Genomic DNA, 17598 nt, shown 5'->3' with positions numbered 1-17598 from the left:
AGGGGTTTGGGGACAGCAGAGGCCAGGTCTCAGCAGCAGGGATGCTCAGGGTGGCTCTGCAGGAAAGTGAGGGCCAGCAGCTGCCCCTGGGTAAGCAGCCATGGCCCTGGCTGACTCACCATCAAGGCCACAAAGTCACCATCAAATGGGCCTTCTGTTCTTCCTCCTCCCAGGACAGCTCCCCATCCAGAGTGGACAGCATCAATGTTGGACCTTTGGTGGCCCTGGGCCACACAAGATGGGCAATGTCAGGCATGAGTGTGACATGACACTGCATGGAGAGGTGCAGGGGGCCACCGTCATCTCCTCGAGGCCTCTTGGCACCCTATGTTGAAGAATCTTGTGTTCGCTTATTTCATATCCTGAGTATCTTGCGTCATGGTTGGGCAAGCCCTCACCAGCCTCTCTGGGAAACTCCTTTTTCCTCTACCCTGTCTGAGAGGCTTGCTGAGCAACCTAGGGCATGACTGTGGCTGGACTGGGGTGTCTGCACAATTCTGGGGTATCTCCCATCTCAGCTGCAAGAAGCCAGTCAAAGCACCAACGAGACCCTTCCCTGGCTGTGAGGGATAAGCAGGGCCCGGGTCTGGCAGCACCCTCCTCTTGCCTTCCACTGTGAGAGCAAGGCACATGTGTGGCTCCATTTATTTGTGCCTTTGCCTGATTCAGGAAGCACTTGAGGAGCAGTCCACAGCAGTGCAGCCTGGGCCTGGATCAAAAAACAAAGCCCCGTGGATTCTGCTGGCTCTGGACTTGCACTGGAAAAAGCACTTTGTGGGGACAAGGAGAGGAGACAGGATGAAGCCAGCTTAAGCAGTACAGAGGCTTGTGTTTAGCTCAGGTTCCTCAGGGAGACATCTTTTGTGCTGAAGGCCCATTAGGGCAGGTTTGGGGGATGTGGTGGTTTGAATGGGAACGGCCCCCATAAGGCTCCTATGTTTGAATGCTTAGTCATCAGGGAGTGGCGCTACTTGGGAGGGATTAGGAGGTGTGGCCTTGTTGGAGGAACTGCGTCACTGGGTATCAGCTCCTTCTCCAGCACCAAGTCTGCCTGCATGCACCATGTTCCCCACCATGCTCTTGGCCATGGGGAAAAAATGAGCTAAACCTCTGAAACTGTAAGCAAGCCCCAATTAGATGCTTTCCTTTCTAAGAGTTGCTGTGTTCATGGTGTCTCTTCACAGAGACACTAACAAAGACAGGGGCTGCAGCTTGAGTTCCACAGATGCCCAGGAAACAGTCTGGAAGCCCTTGTTCTGCTCTCTACCTGGTTAGTGTTGGGCTGGGGATCCTGCACTCAGTAGTAAGTCCACACCCTGCAAATTTGGGGCTGGAAGAGTGTTGCTGGAGTTCTTGTCCCGCCATGTCCTGCCACCATTCAGCCCTGAATAAGCACACAAATACTTATATTATTAAACTATTGGCCGATGGATAGGGCTTCTTATTGGCTAGCTCTCTCTTATTAACCCATTTCTATTTATCTATGTATTTATACATGGCCTTATCTTACCAGAGAATGCCTGGCACATCCATCCTATCCTCCTGGTCCCTCCAAGGCATCTCCTATGGTGTCTCTCTGCCTACCTTTCCCAGAATTCTCCTCATCTCCTAGTCCCGCCTATCTTCCTGCCTCTACTGGCTATTGGCCAAACAGTGTTTTATTCATCAACCAAGAAGAAAAACATATATACAGAAGGACATCCTCCATCAGAAGAGTACACCTTCGTCTTGGGCTGGGGTTGGCTCCCAGGAGCTAGGCCTGTCTCAGGTCATTTGGATGGAGAATCAGTTCACAGGTGCTTCCAAAGGGAGATAGGTCTGTGTGGTCCACTCCTAAGCACCCAGTGCCTACGTGCTGATCGCGAGCTATGGGAATGCCCACCCATGTCTGGGTGTGATCTGCACACATCATTCCCACTGTGTATGCCTTGTGGAGCTAAGGGTGAACTGACTAGGGAGGTAGGAGGATCAACAGAGGCCAGGCCAGGGGAGTCCAGTGCATTTGGTCAGGCCCTTGCTTGGAGTATGTCACCCAAGGTTACTAGGTGCCGGGAAGTAGTATCCAGAGGGACAGGTCAGGCAAGAGTGAGGGGAGCAGGAACAGACAGTCCAGTGCTGACACCAGCATGTGTCTCATGCAATAAAGCCTCCTGACCAGGGAGACGTTGAGCCTGAAAAGTGACATGGTCTTTTATTCCTAGGTCTCTTCAAGGACAGTCTATCTGACAACATTCTGGGCAGCTGTCTCAAGGTGTTCTTAAGTCCTAACTTGCCCATAGCTCCAGGTAGCATTCAGTATGTGAGTCCTAGGTGTGTGTGTGTAGGGGGGGTGTTAAGCTTGCCTAGTTCTACATCACACTGGGGCCAGGGTCCCAGACACTGGTGGCACCTCCTGGGTTCTGTTTGGGAACCACTGCTGCAGTGGCTATCTGTGGAACTGAGTCATATGTCAAGGTAGCAAAGAACAAAAATGTGGATCTCAGACACAAGCTCATGCCTGGTGCCTCAGGCAGACACTGCTGTTTCTCACAGGCAAGTCCATTCTGGCAAGGGTGTCCAGCCAGGACATGGAGACAATCTCCAAGGCCAGCAAAGCACAGTAGGGACACATGTCCCTGCTGCCAGCTGAGCAGAGGTAGGGGTCCCCAGGGGTTTGTGATGTGCAGAATGGGGGTGTGTGCTACAGTCTGAGCGGCTCTGCTGTTTGCCTCAGAACCCTCTCAGAGCCTTGCTGGGCTCTGTCCTCCACTACTGCACTCTCAGCCTGGCCCTCAAAAGCACCTGTCACCCTCCTCTGTGCCTGATGCACAGGGATCTCAGGACAGCATGAAGTGGGGATGGTGTGGGCCAGGGCGAGGTGCCAGGAGCAGGGAACTCCATTCTACTTCCCAGGGTAGTCAGGCAGGGAGGGAGCTCCTACCAACTCCTTTCCTTCCCATGTCCTTGCGCAATCCAAAGCCACAAGCAGAGGTGTGTAAAGCATTGCCGGGGGTAATTGCAGGTTACATGGAACAATCTGAGGAATTAAAAACATATTTTCATTGCATCATAAAAACATGCAAAGGCAGAGAAGAGGCGGCCCAGGGGAGCATCTGGCTCTGGGATGGGGAGCACCTGGTCCTGGGGCATTCTAGCCCTTGTTGCATTTCCTGGTCCAGAGAGGGGACTGGTCCTGCAGTGACCTGCAACTTGGAGGTGCAGACACTCAGGACAGATACCACTGCTAATGCAGCTCATCCATGGTCCTGCTCCTTGGCATTGGCTCTGCCTTCGGCACAAGGCACAACAACCTTCGGTGAGCAGCACAAGGTAGTCACTGGTCTGTGCATACTGCCCGGTTGGGGACTTCCTAGTTCTGTTCTGGCTCCACACATGACTGAGTGAGAGCTCTGGGGTCAGGTCTCACCAGAGCACTGGGCTGCCTCTGTGGTCTCCTGAACCTGCCCCTGGGCCCCATAGCCAGGCCAGTGTGTGGGGCTACACTGACTGGCCCCAAACGTATGTTGGGTGGCGGCTCATCCCTGTGGCAGTCTTTCCTCTGCAGCACTCGCTGCCTGTGAGTTGGCCAGACTCCTGCAGAGGGAGCTAGGACCTGAAGCCATATAACATGGATTTGTGGATGTCTGGGCCTCCTAGAGTCTGGCACAGGCAGAGGCAAAGATTCCAGGGGCAAGTGCCCCGATGCATATTTTGTTCTGGGAAGAGGATGTAAAAGGAGGCCCTACCTTTGAGGCCAGCCAGTGCAGCTGCACACACTGGCCCAGCTATGGGGTCCAGGAGCAGGCTCTGGAAACCACAAAGGCAGCCAGCTGCTCTGGTGAGACCTGGGCTCAAAGCCCTCACTCAGCCCTGTGGAGCCAGAACAGGATTAAGAGGACCCCAATGGGCAGTGCGCACAGACCAGTAACTATCCTGAAGGGGCTTTGGGGACATGAATGCATGGATGCATTGGCTGGCTGGGGAGGCAGGAAGCTACAGGCCAGTGTGTGCAAAGGGCCAGTTAATTGTCACCCAGCACCAAGGCCAATTTAAGGTGCTTGTTTGCCCCTATGGCAGAGACTGCCCCAGAGCTGTGGTCCCAGGGGATACACCTGGCCAGGCCCTAGAGGCTTCCCACCCCACTGGTCTGAGGCAGCAGGTGCAAGCTGACCTCTCTGCCTGGAGGGCAGATAATACCTCAAGCTAGAGGAGCACCCCACCCCCCCAACCACGCCCTAGGATCCAGGCAGGCTGGGGCGTGCCACCAGTGATGCATTAAACAGGACACGGCTGATCTGGCCCTGCACTTGTCAGGAGGGCGGGCCCAGCACAGCACTTGGCGTCTTAATTGGGTGCCTGAGAGCACCCTGCACACTTCCACTTTGAGCCAGACTCCTGTAGGCCCATTAAGGTGCAAACACATTCCTTTGTTGGCTGACAAGCAGGGTCCCATCCAAGGCTCCTGGGGCCAGGCTAAGTGATGTTTTCTTAAGGAAGACACGAGATTAGCCTCTGCTAAAGCCTCAGCATAATGCAGGGCCCTGCCCCTCCCTGTCAGGGCTGTCTCTCCCTGCAGTGATTGACAGGCACTCTCTGGCCCATCAAGCTTCACTGTGGAGGATTAGCCAAAACCAGTCCACAAGCTGACTTGGAGGGCCACAGTGGAAAGTGAGGAGGTGAGTGGCAGTCAGTTCAGGGACAGGAAACCTCAAACAACCCTGGCAGACCCTTTCCTCCTGCTCCTGACCCCTGGTGACCTCTGGACCTTAGGGGTAACCTTGGTAGAAGGTCCTGGAGGGATCTCTAGAAAAATGCCTTCAGACCTGATGAGCCAGGTTGGGCGGTGGTGGCACACGCCTTTAATCCCAGCACTCAGGAGACAGAGGCAGGCGGATCTCTGTGAGTTTGAAGCCAGCCTGATCTACCAAGCGAGTTCCAGGACAGCCTCCAAAACCACAGAGAAACCCTGTCTCGAAAAACCAAACCAAACCAAACCAAAATAAAACAAAAAACAAACAAACAAACAAAAAGCCAGACCTGATCCAGTAGCTGAAGGGAGGCTGAAAATGGAGAGGTGCTGTGTCCTGCCAGGGAACGGAAGGGTCAGGCCAGGGTTGTCCCTCCCTATGGCTGCTGGAACTCTAGGACTAAGACACTGTGGCTCCATGTATTATGGTTCTGGTGGCAGCAGATCCTGATTGGAAGCTACTACCATGTGACATTGGGCAATCCTGGGGATACCACAACCAGATATGCTTTAGCAAAATACCCTCTTTATTGGTGATCCAGAAATGCCAGGGGTCTCAAACCTGGGCAGCCCACATGGGGGTTTCTGCACAGGCCATCATTATCTGACGCTGGAGTATGGGAAGGCTGGCCGGAGGATGCCGATGTAGAGTAACTACTCTGTGCAGTCATCCCTGCAGGACACACGGTGCTCCATCCACATCTGGGGTCTCTGAGGAGGCAGCAAAGCCTTCCAGTCCTGCCAATAACAGGTGGGTCAGCACAGGCCAACCCTCACATCAGCTTAGCTATGTCACCCCAAACCACAGGAGACCCTTGAGAGATGGGTTGGAAATGAGTCCTTGAAGAGAGCCCCCCACCCCTGCCCAGATTGGTATATCAGAGCAACTGCAGTTGCTGCAAAACTATTTCGATCTAAACTTACACGGGGCTCTTAACAAAAGCCCCAGAAGGTATAACATTGTGCTAAGAGCTCGCTTAGAGGGCCTCTTTGTCAAATGCAGCCCTGGCGCTGGGAAGCTATGGTAGAGATAGTGCCAGAATGCCTAGACAAGGCCCCTGATCAGACTGACCACCCACTGGGTGTCTGGGACTCAGACCCAATAGAGGACATCTCTTCCTATAGCCTCCCCCTCAGCTTCAGTGAGGAGAACAGTCACCAAAGGCCCAGACCAAGAAGGGTGACAACCAAGACAGACAGCCCAGGATGGGCTGTAGCATGCAGACTCAAGGACTGGGGCTTCTAGAGGGTGCTGTCAGACCACAGTGACATGGCAGGGGCAGGAGGCCTTCGCCAATTTCTTCCTCAGAAGAGGACTACAGTGACTGCTAAGGAAGGTACTGTGTCCCTGGCTGCCCACTTGGCCACCAGGCTCTACAAAGCTATAGGAGAGCCTTATGTGTGGTGGTCAGTCAGCTGTGTGCAAGGCAGCATCTCCACCTTCTGGGCAAGAAGGAAATGAGCCGGCACTTGTGCTTCCTGCAGGGACAAACGACACACAGAGAGCAATACTTGACACTGACCAGGAGATGCTGTGAGAGCCCAGCCTGTGGGGAACTCCTGCATGTACTTGGCATCATGCCGGGGTGCACGGTGGCTCCCAAGACTCTAGTCACAAATGCTCGTTTCAAGCCTGCTCACCTCGACCCAGGTGTTTGAGGAGTCTTGTACTAGACACATGGCATAGCGTGTGCCCTCAGCTTGGCAGGGATGGTGACTTAACCTCAGCATCCAGTCACAGTGGGATCCAGGCCTGAGCGCTTGGAGATGTGCAGTTTCACCACCTCTTCGGAGCAGGTGGGATGGATCCCTACTGTCTGCATCACCTGTGCGTACGACGCCCCACATCTGCATACATTGAGAGTGGAATGGTAAGCGGACAGTCTGGGGTTGGTCTGTCTATGCCACGGCCTTGGAAAGGCTTAGAAGGCATGTGACTTCCTTACTGGGTCAGCACAAACACTACCTGGCCGTGCCTATGCCGTACTGCCCACTGCCTCCCAGTAAACACCCACTACCTACATTGCTAAGTTGCTACCTACCTCAGGCCCTCCTATCCCTGCCTTGCTCTAGTCTGTCTCTGTCCTAATTGTCCCTTCCTCAAGGCCTGCTCTATCACTGTCACGGTGTGTCCTGAAGGACACAGATGTGAGAAGGCATAGGGAAAGGTGGACAGAAGGAAGGCGTGTGGACGTCTGGGTCCCCAGTGGGCTGGGAGCACATGAGCATGGCTAAGAGTTGGGCCTTGGGAGTAAGAGGTCTAGGGACAAGGAGAGCAAAGAGAGGATTCCAACGAAGGAATAGGATCAACATGTTGAAGGGTTGTGTGGGAGAGACAGGGCTTGGACCACACCTGTCATATGACAGCAAGCCTCAGGCCTCCTGGCCTACAAATGTGTTAGGGCAATGGCTTGTGTTAAGGTTCTCCCAAGCATGAGCTGTAGGTCCCAGGTGAGCCCATGTCTTTAGAATATATGTTCTGTGGTCTTTAGAAGATTACAGGAAAATTAACACATAAGAGTTTGCTACAAAGTAGACACCAGGTAGGATCCATGAGCAGTCTCTCCTGAGCATCCTGCTAGAGACCATGTGGGCAGTATGTACCATGGATGCATGGTGTGGGTGATGGTAAGCAGGGCATCCACATTAGCTTGGCTGGGGAAGGCCCTGGGATTAACGAGATAGGGCTGTCCCACAGTACATTCCCATTCACTGTCCTGAATGCAAATTCATCGCTCAGACAATTCAGTTTTGGGAAGAATTTCTGAAGGCCTTTAAATGGTGGCAACCTCTTTTTATAATATTGATTTCCTTAATATGCAAAGAGCTCTTGTAGCTCAATAATGGTAGCATAAGCAACAAGAAAGAAAAACAATTTGTCCAGGTGGTGGTGGCACACACCTTCAATCTCAGCATTGGGGAGAAAGATCTCTGATTTGGGGCCAGCCTGTTCTAAAGAGTCAGTTACAGACCGTCAAGGATACACAGAGAAACCTGTGGGAGGAAGGGGCAGCAGGGCAGACAAAACAACTACAAACCACACAGCTTACAGGAACTAGAAACAAAAATGAATAGTAGAAGGGTGTGGGAGGGAGGGCTCAACCACACCCATTTCAGCCGGGCCCCAGGGCTGCAGCCATCCTGCTTAGGACCTTTGGCCAGAGAAAGTCCCTCTCCTGCTGTGTCCACCATGCCTGAGGCAGGCTGAAGGATGCCCCTGCAGACAGGCACAAACCGCTCCCCCACAAATGTGGACCCAGCAGCTTCCGCTACTGTGAAGACAACTAACAGAAACTGCCGCCAGAACCCACAGGGAAGTGGCTACAGCCCCCATGGCCAGGATTCTACATGACTTACTTGATCCCCAGAACACACGGGGAAGTGGCTACAGCCCCCATGGCCAGGATTCTACATGACTTACTTGATCCCCAGTGCAAATCCTTGAGTGACTTCTCCAGCGTTGGGGCCGAGGAAGTGCAGGCCCAGCACCAGCTGTGGGGGCTCCCTCAAGCACACCATCTGAAAGCCACAGTGATTTTGACTGACACTTAGAGCTACAGGGGACCCATCCAGCCGTAGGGACTTGCTATTCCCTATCTCCACAGACCTCAGAGGTTTCCCTTTGTGGTAGCTAGTACTGACTGTCAATTTGACAAGCTCCACGAAGGAGTTTCTACGTTGGGTTAATGGTGGTGGGCAGCCCCATCATAACTGAGGGCTGCACAATTCCATGGGCTATGATTCAGACTGCACAAAGAAGAGATTGTGAGCTGAGCACCAGCATCCATCTCTCTACTTCTTGACTGCAGACTCATGTGACAGGCTGCTTCAAGCTCTTGCCACCAAGCCTTTCCTCATACTGTGGGACAAAGTAAACCGTCTTTAAGTTGCTTTTGCAGGTACTTTGTCACGTGGGGAAAGTGGCTACTATTCGCTGCTCTGCCCTGCAGACAGCAGCACACTCCCCCTCTTAGTCCCAGTGCACCTACCCATGGCCCTAAGCACACTCACCTTTATGTAGCACTGCGATGCATCCCGATCCGGCACTGTGAATTCCAACGGCTTATAGTATGCATGGTAAACCTGGGTGACAATCAGGTGGCCATGCCTAAGTCAGTCCTATAGTCTTAGAACTAACAACAACAAAAAGTACTGGGAAGGCAGGATTCTCAGGGACCCAGAGGCACTCGTGTGATCCAAGGGTAGGTGTGAGAGGTGGAAACACCTCAGCTGGTTGCAGAGTGTGTCCTTCTGTGTTCAGGAAGCCTCTACCCACAGCCATGTAGTCTGCAGATTGAGTCTCTCCTACCCACATCTAAGACTCCCCACTGAAATACAGCAGGCGTGCAGGCACCAGGCTGCTGAGGTGCTACTAGCCATGGTACCACAGAGACCATGTTTGAGCCATGCTACTGGGGCACCCCCAAGAGATGCAGACTGGACAGAGAGACCTCAGGCAAGTCGCTGGTGTAGGAGTGCCCATCCCACCCACGTGAGCAGGAATGGCTCTCAGACGGCTGCCTGGCCTCCCTGAGACACCCTGGTGCTGACTTGGCAAACTTCAGCTAAGAGGAGGGGTTGGTGCAGGGTTGTGGGGGGGCAGGGCAGGCCCCAGCCCCACTGGAGCTGTGGAACAAGGGCTTTCAGCACCCATGAAGAGCTTGACAGTGTGTTCAGGGCTGCAGTCATATAAAAAATGAGCGGGGCCCCACATGTGCTACACAGCCATTATTAATTAATAGGACTTCAGAGAATATTGTTCTAAGCAAGACAGAGCTGAAAAAAAACAAACAAGAATGTTTGGCCATTCAACATCATGAAATATAAAGCATTATAAAATTCTATGAACACATGTCCCAGTGTACTTATGATGAATCTAACAAAAATAGCAAATAAAGTGCTGGGAGGGCAGGCCTGTCAGGCCTGTCTCCATGATGGAGGGGCCCGGGTACATGGAGCGGGCAGACTCCACAGCCTGGTGACCCGGGTCTCTGCCTGCAAGCTGCCGCTACAGGAAGACCTACACCAAAGTCCTCCAGCTTCCAGGCCTACTCTGAAAGCACTGCTGGGGCCACAGTCAGCCACTGCAGACTCCCAAAGCACCCAGCGAAACCCCTTGTTTAGGATGAAGGCTCCAGTCAGGGCCGTTGGGCCTGTAGCATTAGAAGAACGGGGGGGGGGGGGGGGGGACAGAGTTTAGGCTGCAAGTGCGTGTCTTGTTCATTGGAAACCTCAGGAGTCCCAGAAAGGTGGAGGTCCAGGTGGGTAGAAGTGGGCCAGCCTGGGCAAGGAGGTAGCATGGAGTGGCCAGCAGCACCTATTAGGTTAAAGGAGACTCCTCCCACTAAGAGGTAGGGAGAACCCAGCAGCACAGGGACCTGAGACCTGTCATAAGCTCTCTGCAAGCTGAAGCTCTGGTGGGAATGCTAGGAACCTCAACAGAGCTTCCACACACAGCATAGTCAGGGGTGGGGCTGGAGGCTGCCAGACGCCAGGGCCTCAGGGGAGGAAGGTCGAGGGCCTGCCCTAAAGACTCCATCTGGGACAGCAGGTGGTCCCCTACCTCTACATGCTCCTGGCCGTGGAGAGCCACAGCCTCCTCCTCAGACAGTCCCACGCAGCCATACTCCAGAGGTGTAAAGACAGTCGTGGGAACCTGCAAAGTAGGTCTGGAATGAGATATGCCTCTTGGGCCCCCCAAATTGAAATTGCATCCCCTAAGTGACACTTGAGTAGTAATCTGAGGCCAGGGACCCAACCACACACGAGCACAGCAGGTGGCCACTTATTGTTCCTGGGCTGGACCAGGAGCCAAACCACATACATCCCTTTCTCTAGAAGAGGAAACAAGCTGCCAGCCATAACACTACCCTCACCAGTACAGACTTTTCTCTGAACCCACACATTGACAGAGCATAAGAGATCCTGCTCATATTCCCATGACTAGGGATCTGGTTCATATGCCCCAAGGACTATGTCCTCCTGCTCATGTATGCACATGCACTCACATTCACACACTCACATGGACATATACCATGCACACATATCTGTGCATATGCATGCATGTATACATGTGTACATACATACACCATGCACATGTAGACACATAGGTGCAAATGAACCCTTCGGCCAGGAGAACCAGCCAAGCCTTTCCCAAGATGCATTTGGGTCCTTTATAGGAACTCACGCTGCTGTAATCCATTAAGGCTGAGGATTTCCCAAAGAGCCTCTGCGCCAGTAGTTTTCCTGCCTTGATAGCTGTGGGTGTCAGCTCAGGCCGCCCCTGAAGGAAGAACACAACAGCACCATGTTCCAGGTGGCCTGGGCCTGTATGGATGCACCACACCACCACCCATTGCTTTCCCAGCAGGTGGTTCCCTGTTGAAGACTCCCAGTAACATACCACAAGCTTTGAGGATGTGGACATAGGCAACAAGGATATGGGCATGGCTGTGAGGGTGCACACATGAGCCGTGAGGGCGTGGACAGCTGTGAGGGCGTGGACAGGAGCTGTGAGGGCGTGGACAGGAGCTGTGAGGGCGTGGACAGGAGCTGTGAGGGCGTGGACAGGAGCTGTGAGGGCGTGGACAGGAGCTGTGAGGGCGTGGACAGGAGCTGTGAGGGCGTGGACAGCTGTGAGGGCGTGGACAGGAGCTGTGAGGGCGTGGGCAGCTGTGAGGGCGTGGACAGGAGCTGTGAGGATCTGGACATCTTCAGCATGCGAGGCTGAATTTCCCAAGGCCCCTATGGGTTTGCTTACTGCCACTGTCTTCCCTCCACCCCACTGCAAGGGCATGCTGAGTTATCATCACTCTCTCTAGAAAAGGAACAGGCTGCTGGGCATAGCCCCACTACTCTCCCTGGCACAGGCTTTTCTCTGAACCCATCACACCAATGATCTCAAGAGTGTTGGTCTCATGACAGAGCTCAAAAGAGATCCTGCCATGGTTCCCAGTGGCTCAGGGTCTGGTTCATATGGCCCCAAGCATGTCATATGCTCCTGACACACAGCTTGACATGCATGTCACAGTCCATGACAAATCCCAAATCAGTGTCATTCCACAGGAGACCGCTCTGTCTCAGGGCGCACCTTGCCTCGGGTGTTTCTGTTTGCAGTAGCCCAGGCCCCCGCTGCCAATCACCTCTGTAGCAGGAAATGCAGATGTTGTTTGGCATTCCAGAAATGAGTAAAGATCTACAGAGATAAACTCCACTTCCAGCCTGTGCATTCCATCAGGCCTGAGTAACCCAGGAAGCATCCCCACACAGCACAGCATAGCACATTAAACAACACCACCACTTCACCCTGGGGTTTTTTGTAGTTATTGGCCTGACCTGACTGCAGGAGTTATCTGCATTGCTTGCAACGACCTTTTAAACTGTATACTGAATTTTCAAAATAAAGAAGGTCTTTGTGCGCCACATGCTGGTGGCAACACAGCACTGATCCTAGGGTGCAGAGCCGCACATGGTGCTTTTCTGAGAGAACACAGGTGCTGTCTCAGGGTGCAGTACTCACAAAGCAAAGCTGAAGCCTATAGTCAGAGGTTACAAGCTCCAAACCAACCACAGCAGAGCAAGCAGCCACACCACCAAGGTTCATGAGGGGCTGGAGAGATGGCTCAGTGGTTAAGAGCACTGGCTGCTCTTGTAGAGGACCTGGGTTTCAGCACGTACATAGCAGCGCACAACTGTTCATAACTTCATTTCCAGGGATATGATGTCTGGATACAAAGCTTCTGACTTCCATGTGTACCAGGCACACATGTGGTGCACAGATATACATGCAGGCATATGAAATGAACGTGTGCGAGTGTGTGTGAGTGTGTGTATGCGCGTGTGCGGATGGTGAAATGACCAAGAAGGGGAAGGGCTGGACAGCAAGCCCCATGGAGCTTTTCATGCAGTCTTCGGAACTGCTATCTCCAAGGCTTTGAACCTGGCAGAGGTGGGAACCTGGCGCCTCTAGGAAGGTCACATTCCAGAATTTCAGCCACAGGGCCTGATGGTGCCTTGTACAGTGACCATTTGGCTCATCTGAGCATTTTCACAGTGGTGGGGACCCCTCTGGTACACAAAAGACTCAGGAGCCATGCTGATCCAGCAGGCTTGGGACCTACTAGACACAAACCCTGGCGCAGCTCCTCCAGGTTCCTCTCTGCATTTCCCAAAGTGAGCTCCAAAGGGAGCTAAGGCGTAGGGGCCAGGTGCTCTTGCCTAGCCTGCTTTGCTCCCAACCAAGACCTTCAGTTACCTACCCCACTATCTCTCTACAACAATGGCACTGAGTATCCCCTGACACCTGACATCACCCATGTCCCTGCAGTGTCCCTAGTGCTCTCATGAACACAGTGTCCCCCACCAGAAAGACATACCTGCTTAGAACTTGAGTTTATTTGGAAATGGGTTTGTATGTAACATACTGACCCAAGTCTGACAAAGGACAATATGTAAAACAAAGGAGGGCATAAAGCACCTGGAGGAGACTAAAGTGATGACAGGACAGAGTTGGGACCCAAGGATCACTCAGGCCCAGCAGAGAGGAGGCAGGACGTAACCTCCTCCTAGAAGTTACTGAGGAGTACAGACCTAACCACACTCGGATTTAACTTCAGGCCTCCAAGTGTGAGTGCTCTACTCTCCTGAACTTGTGGTGGCATAAACCGCTTGTTACAGCAGCCCTAGGACACAAACACACTCGTAGAAGACATAGTAGGTGTCACCAGAGAGACAAGAGGGTTGAGGGCTCTGTGAGCATGTGTGAGCGTGTCTAAGTAGGGCTCCTGAGCACCTTCCTTGAGATATATCAGATTGGCTCAGTACATGCTCCTCCTGAGGCTAAGGATGCAGAGACCCAGGACTGATGAAGTAGGCCTTTTCCTTCCTTCCTTCCTTCCTTCCTTCCTTCCTTCCTTCCTTCCTTCCTTCCTTCCTTCCTTCCTTCCTTCCTTCCTTTCGTTTTCCAGACAGGGTTTCTCTGTAGCTTTGGAGGCTATTCTAGAGCTTGCTCTGTAGACCAGGCTGGTCTCAAACTCACAGAGATCCGCCGCCTGCCTCTGCCTCCCGAGTGCCGGGATTAAAGGCATGCGCCACCAATGCCCAACAAAGTAGGCATTTTCTAGGAGCCAGTGAAGGAGGAGAATGGGCAGCTGGATGTTTCCCAAGCCAGAGTCTTACAAGGGAGGTGCTGTAGATCATGATTTTCATGGAAGAGAAGCAAGCAGGGTGGTGTCCACAGCCACAGGTCCAGTCAGCAGGGACAGGGCTCAGAGTATTGATAGCTTCTCCATATTGAGCCCCTCACCCAAGAAAGAACAGTGATAGCCTGGTCAGTAAGGGACTGAAACAGCTTTAGGCTCAGAGGGGGACTATGGCAAGGACAAGGCCTGCTGACCTCAGCTGGGGCTGGTTCTTCTTCTGTGGCTGTAAGACCTCACCAAGGTTATAATCAGCAACAGCTAACTCTGTGTACAGCCAGGGTTTTATTTTTTTACATTTTTAAAATTATTTTGTGAATTGGTATTTTGCATGCATGTATGTCGGTGTGCTCCACATGTGTGCCTGGTACCCAAGGAGGCCAGAGGAGGGCATCAGATCCCCTGGAACTGAAGTTATGGATGGCTGTGAGCTGTCATGTAGGACTAGGGGTCCTGGTGCCCTGGAAGCAGCCACTTAGCTGCCTCTCCAGCCCCAGTTTTAAACTGTCTTACCCTGACGCTCCCAGAGAGGCACAGGGTTAGAAGGGGCAGAAGCTAGTGCTCGATCCTTCTCAGGATGCATCTGACTACCCTGGAGTTGGATCCTGTGATTGGTACTCCGGGATTAGAGAGAGACGTGTTTTTCCTGAGGACAGCAGAGCCTACATCATGTTCACCGCAAGGCCTGGCTGAAATAGGGGAGCATGGAAATATATGGTTTCCAGTGGCTGGCACGGCCAGGCAGATGCAGAGCGTACCTCAGCAACATCCCCAATGGCAAAGATGTGGGGGACAGAGGTGGCCTCCTGGGCATCCACGACAACCTTCTGGTTCTCAGGATTGACATTTACACCAGCTTTCTCCAGATTTAGATTTCTGGTTTCCGGAACTCGCCCTTAATGAAAAATAGAGAAAGTTGAAACATTTAGGTTAGCAATTTTGACGTGATATAGTCGCAGGCATATGAAACCCCAGCTCTTGACAGGAGGAGGCAGGAGGATAACAAGTCCCAGGCCAGCCTAGGCTACGTATACACAGGGCTGGCTGGGCATGGTAGTGTAGTCTTTGAACCCAGCACCGGGGAGGCAGAGGTTGTTGGATCTCTGTGAGTTTGAGGATGCCTTGGTCTACATAGTGAGTTCTAGGATAGCCAGGACTACATAGAGAAAACCTTTTTCCAAAACAAGATTGAGGCTATAGCTCAGCAGCAGACCAAGTAGATAGGATGTTCTGGTTTGAGTTCCTGTAAAATACATAGATCAACCAATAAGTTATCTAACACACATTTCTCAGAGCTGGGTTCTGTGGCTGGCCTAGGATCCAGCTACTTTGAGAGGCCGAGGCAAGATATGCTCAAGCACAGGAGTATAAAGCTGTCTAGACAACCTAGCAAGACCGTCCCCCAAAGATAAAACAAACAAAAGCGATTTCTCAGAACAGCCACTCAGAAACTGAAAAGCCTGATTGCAGAGGGTCAGGAATTGAGGGACTGTAATAGCCTCTGGCTCCAAGAGGGAAAGTCTGTCAATGTTCCTTTAGTTATTATGACAACTGCTAATCTTGTAGGTACCATAGAACCTTGTGACGTTCAGTACACTTTAGTATCTGTGGGTACCATCCACTGAAGATGGTGTCCCTTTAGGGTGCTGCTTTCTGAAACACGGGTAAAGAGCAGATGCTTTCTGATATAACTGTAGCTTGACAATTAGTTTGTGGAGGCCAGACTCTAGAACCTTCCATGCACCACCTCCCAACACAGTATGGCTCTGGTTTCAGAATCAGGAGAAACCAGGCCTCCCTTGGAAGGGAATAGCACTATAGACACCCGTCTGTCTGTCTTTGCTGTATTGTTCCCATATCAGGCGTAGAACCACAGCTCCTTCCTGGGCCTCTTCTAAGGGACACCTAATAGCTTACTGGACAGACTGAGGTAAAATTAGACCTCAGAGCTGTTCCCAGCCAATGCTCAAGGCCTCTGTCTAGGTAGGGCCTGTAGGTCTCTACATGGAGGCTGCATGCAGGGCAACACAGGCCCAGGTGGTAGGGCCTATAGTGGTCACCAGCATCATCCAAACAGACCTAGACTAACCTCGGTCACCTGTCTCTGCTTGCCCTCTGTCTACTCACTCTGCCTCACCTTCCCATGACACATACTCTTGCTCATTTGTTTGCTGGTCTTGTTTTGTCTGGTTTTCAGTGCTGGATGGAACCTAGGGCCTCACACACATTGAGCAAGCTTTCCACCACTGAGCTTCAGCCTGAGCCTCTACTGTTCTGGATAAAATGAGACAGGCTACATAGTATTTAATGTCTAGTAATGCAGAAGAGGGTTGCTCCCATAGCCAAGGGTGAAACAACTGTAGCTAACCCAAGAGACAGAGATCCTCACGAATGAAGAGGAAAAGGTTACCATTGTGCATGAGGCGCTGAAGACTGAGGGGCTAGCCTGGGCACCAGTCTCCTCCCGGGCCACAGTCTTTGACCTCTTGACCTCCTCAGAACCAGGTCCTGACTACCTTAACCTCCTTGCTCCCTTTAAAAATTTCTTAAATGTGGATAATACTCTCTGGCCCCTTCATTCTCTGGATTGCTGGTGGTACAGCTTCTTCCCAGGCAGCTGCCTGGCTCACCAGTCTTTTTGTGCAGAAAGACCTGTCTTTTTCCTGTGGGTTTCAGTGTTCCCTTCTATAAAAGGGACCGATGTAGGACCCAGACAAGATGAGACATAGGTTTCACAGGGAGCTCTTGCTGCAGGTTACATGCTGAAATTTCAGTACGTCACCCTGATGCTGATGACAAGAGAAACTCCTGACACTAACTGAGGGGGTCTTAAAGATGGAACAGACACAAAAGTCTCCAGTGCAAAGAGTGAAGATGGGTACACGCACATGCAAGACTGCCCACGTGTGGGCGTGCCCCCCACGCCAAGGAAATCAGTAAAAAAGATTAAACAGTGCCCTATAAAAGGAGAGAGGGCAGGTGTGGCGACACATGCTTGCCACCACAGTACTCAGGCAGATGAGGCGGGAGGACCACTGAAAGCTCCAGGCCCAGTCTAGGCTGCAGAATGGGTCCCAGGCCAGTCAGGGCGACATTGCAGACCCTGCCTCAGGCAAAACAAACAAAAGAACAAGGAGAAGAAGATAGCAGACAGAAGTGAGAATACTTGTCTAAACACATCCTTTGACACTTTTTTACATGTATACATAGTTTATATATTCAAAAGAGATGTTAACACAGGAAAAAATTCTAAAAACCACAAACAAATTTAAACAAATGAACCAAGAGGCTGTAAGAGTCCAGATGACAGGATCCACTACAGTCCTCTCAGCATCCTTGGGGGACAGTCCCAGGCCCCCCTTCCCACAAGGAATCACATCCTGTCACATGCAGCCTGCCCCACACTCTGTGCCTTTGGCCCATCTCTGGATAACTCCTGAGACCTAATTTGATGTCAGTGCTAGTGAGAAGCTGCTGTGCTTTCACCAGGGGAACAAGAAAATACAATGTGCATGTACTCAGTAGGTGCAAAACGTTTTGTATGAGTATTTTTCTCAGTTGGTAGAGTGCCTGACTAGCAATGTATGAAGTCCTGGGTTCAATTCCAGCACCATAAATCAAGTGTTTACACATGCCTATAATCCCAGAACAGGGATAGGGGTACAGAATTAGGGG

General features: G+C 52.1%; 1 protein-coding gene across 1 annotated transcript in view; it reads right to left on the bottom strand.

Moving 5' to 3' along the window:
• Nucleotides 1-5232: 5232 nt before the first annotated feature.
• The window catches only part of Txnrd2 (thioredoxin reductase 2), a 51242-nt gene continuing 38876 nt past the window's right edge, over nucleotides 5233-17598 (bottom strand). Inside the window, 7 exon segments of the mRNA XM_005077513.4 lie at nucleotides 5233-5464; nucleotides 6368-6574; nucleotides 8148-8245; nucleotides 8738-8809; nucleotides 10290-10382; nucleotides 10914-11009; nucleotides 14682-14818. Of these exon segments, the coding sequence (XP_005077570.1) occupies nucleotides 6451-6574; nucleotides 8148-8245; nucleotides 8738-8809; nucleotides 10290-10382; nucleotides 10914-11009; nucleotides 14682-14818 (620 nt within the window). The 3' untranslated portion in view covers nucleotides 5233-5464; nucleotides 6368-6450.

This window comes from Mesocricetus auratus, unplaced genomic scaffold (assembly GCF_017639785.1).
Source record: "Mesocricetus auratus isolate SY011 unplaced genomic scaffold, BCM_Maur_2.0 Super-Scaffold_100008, whole genome shotgun sequence".
In the NCBI taxonomy this organism is placed as follows: Eukaryota; Metazoa; Chordata; class Mammalia; order Rodentia; family Cricetidae; genus Mesocricetus; species Mesocricetus auratus.
Note: the sequence above shows the minus strand (reverse complement) of the source record. Positions and strands in the feature narration are given on the sequence as shown.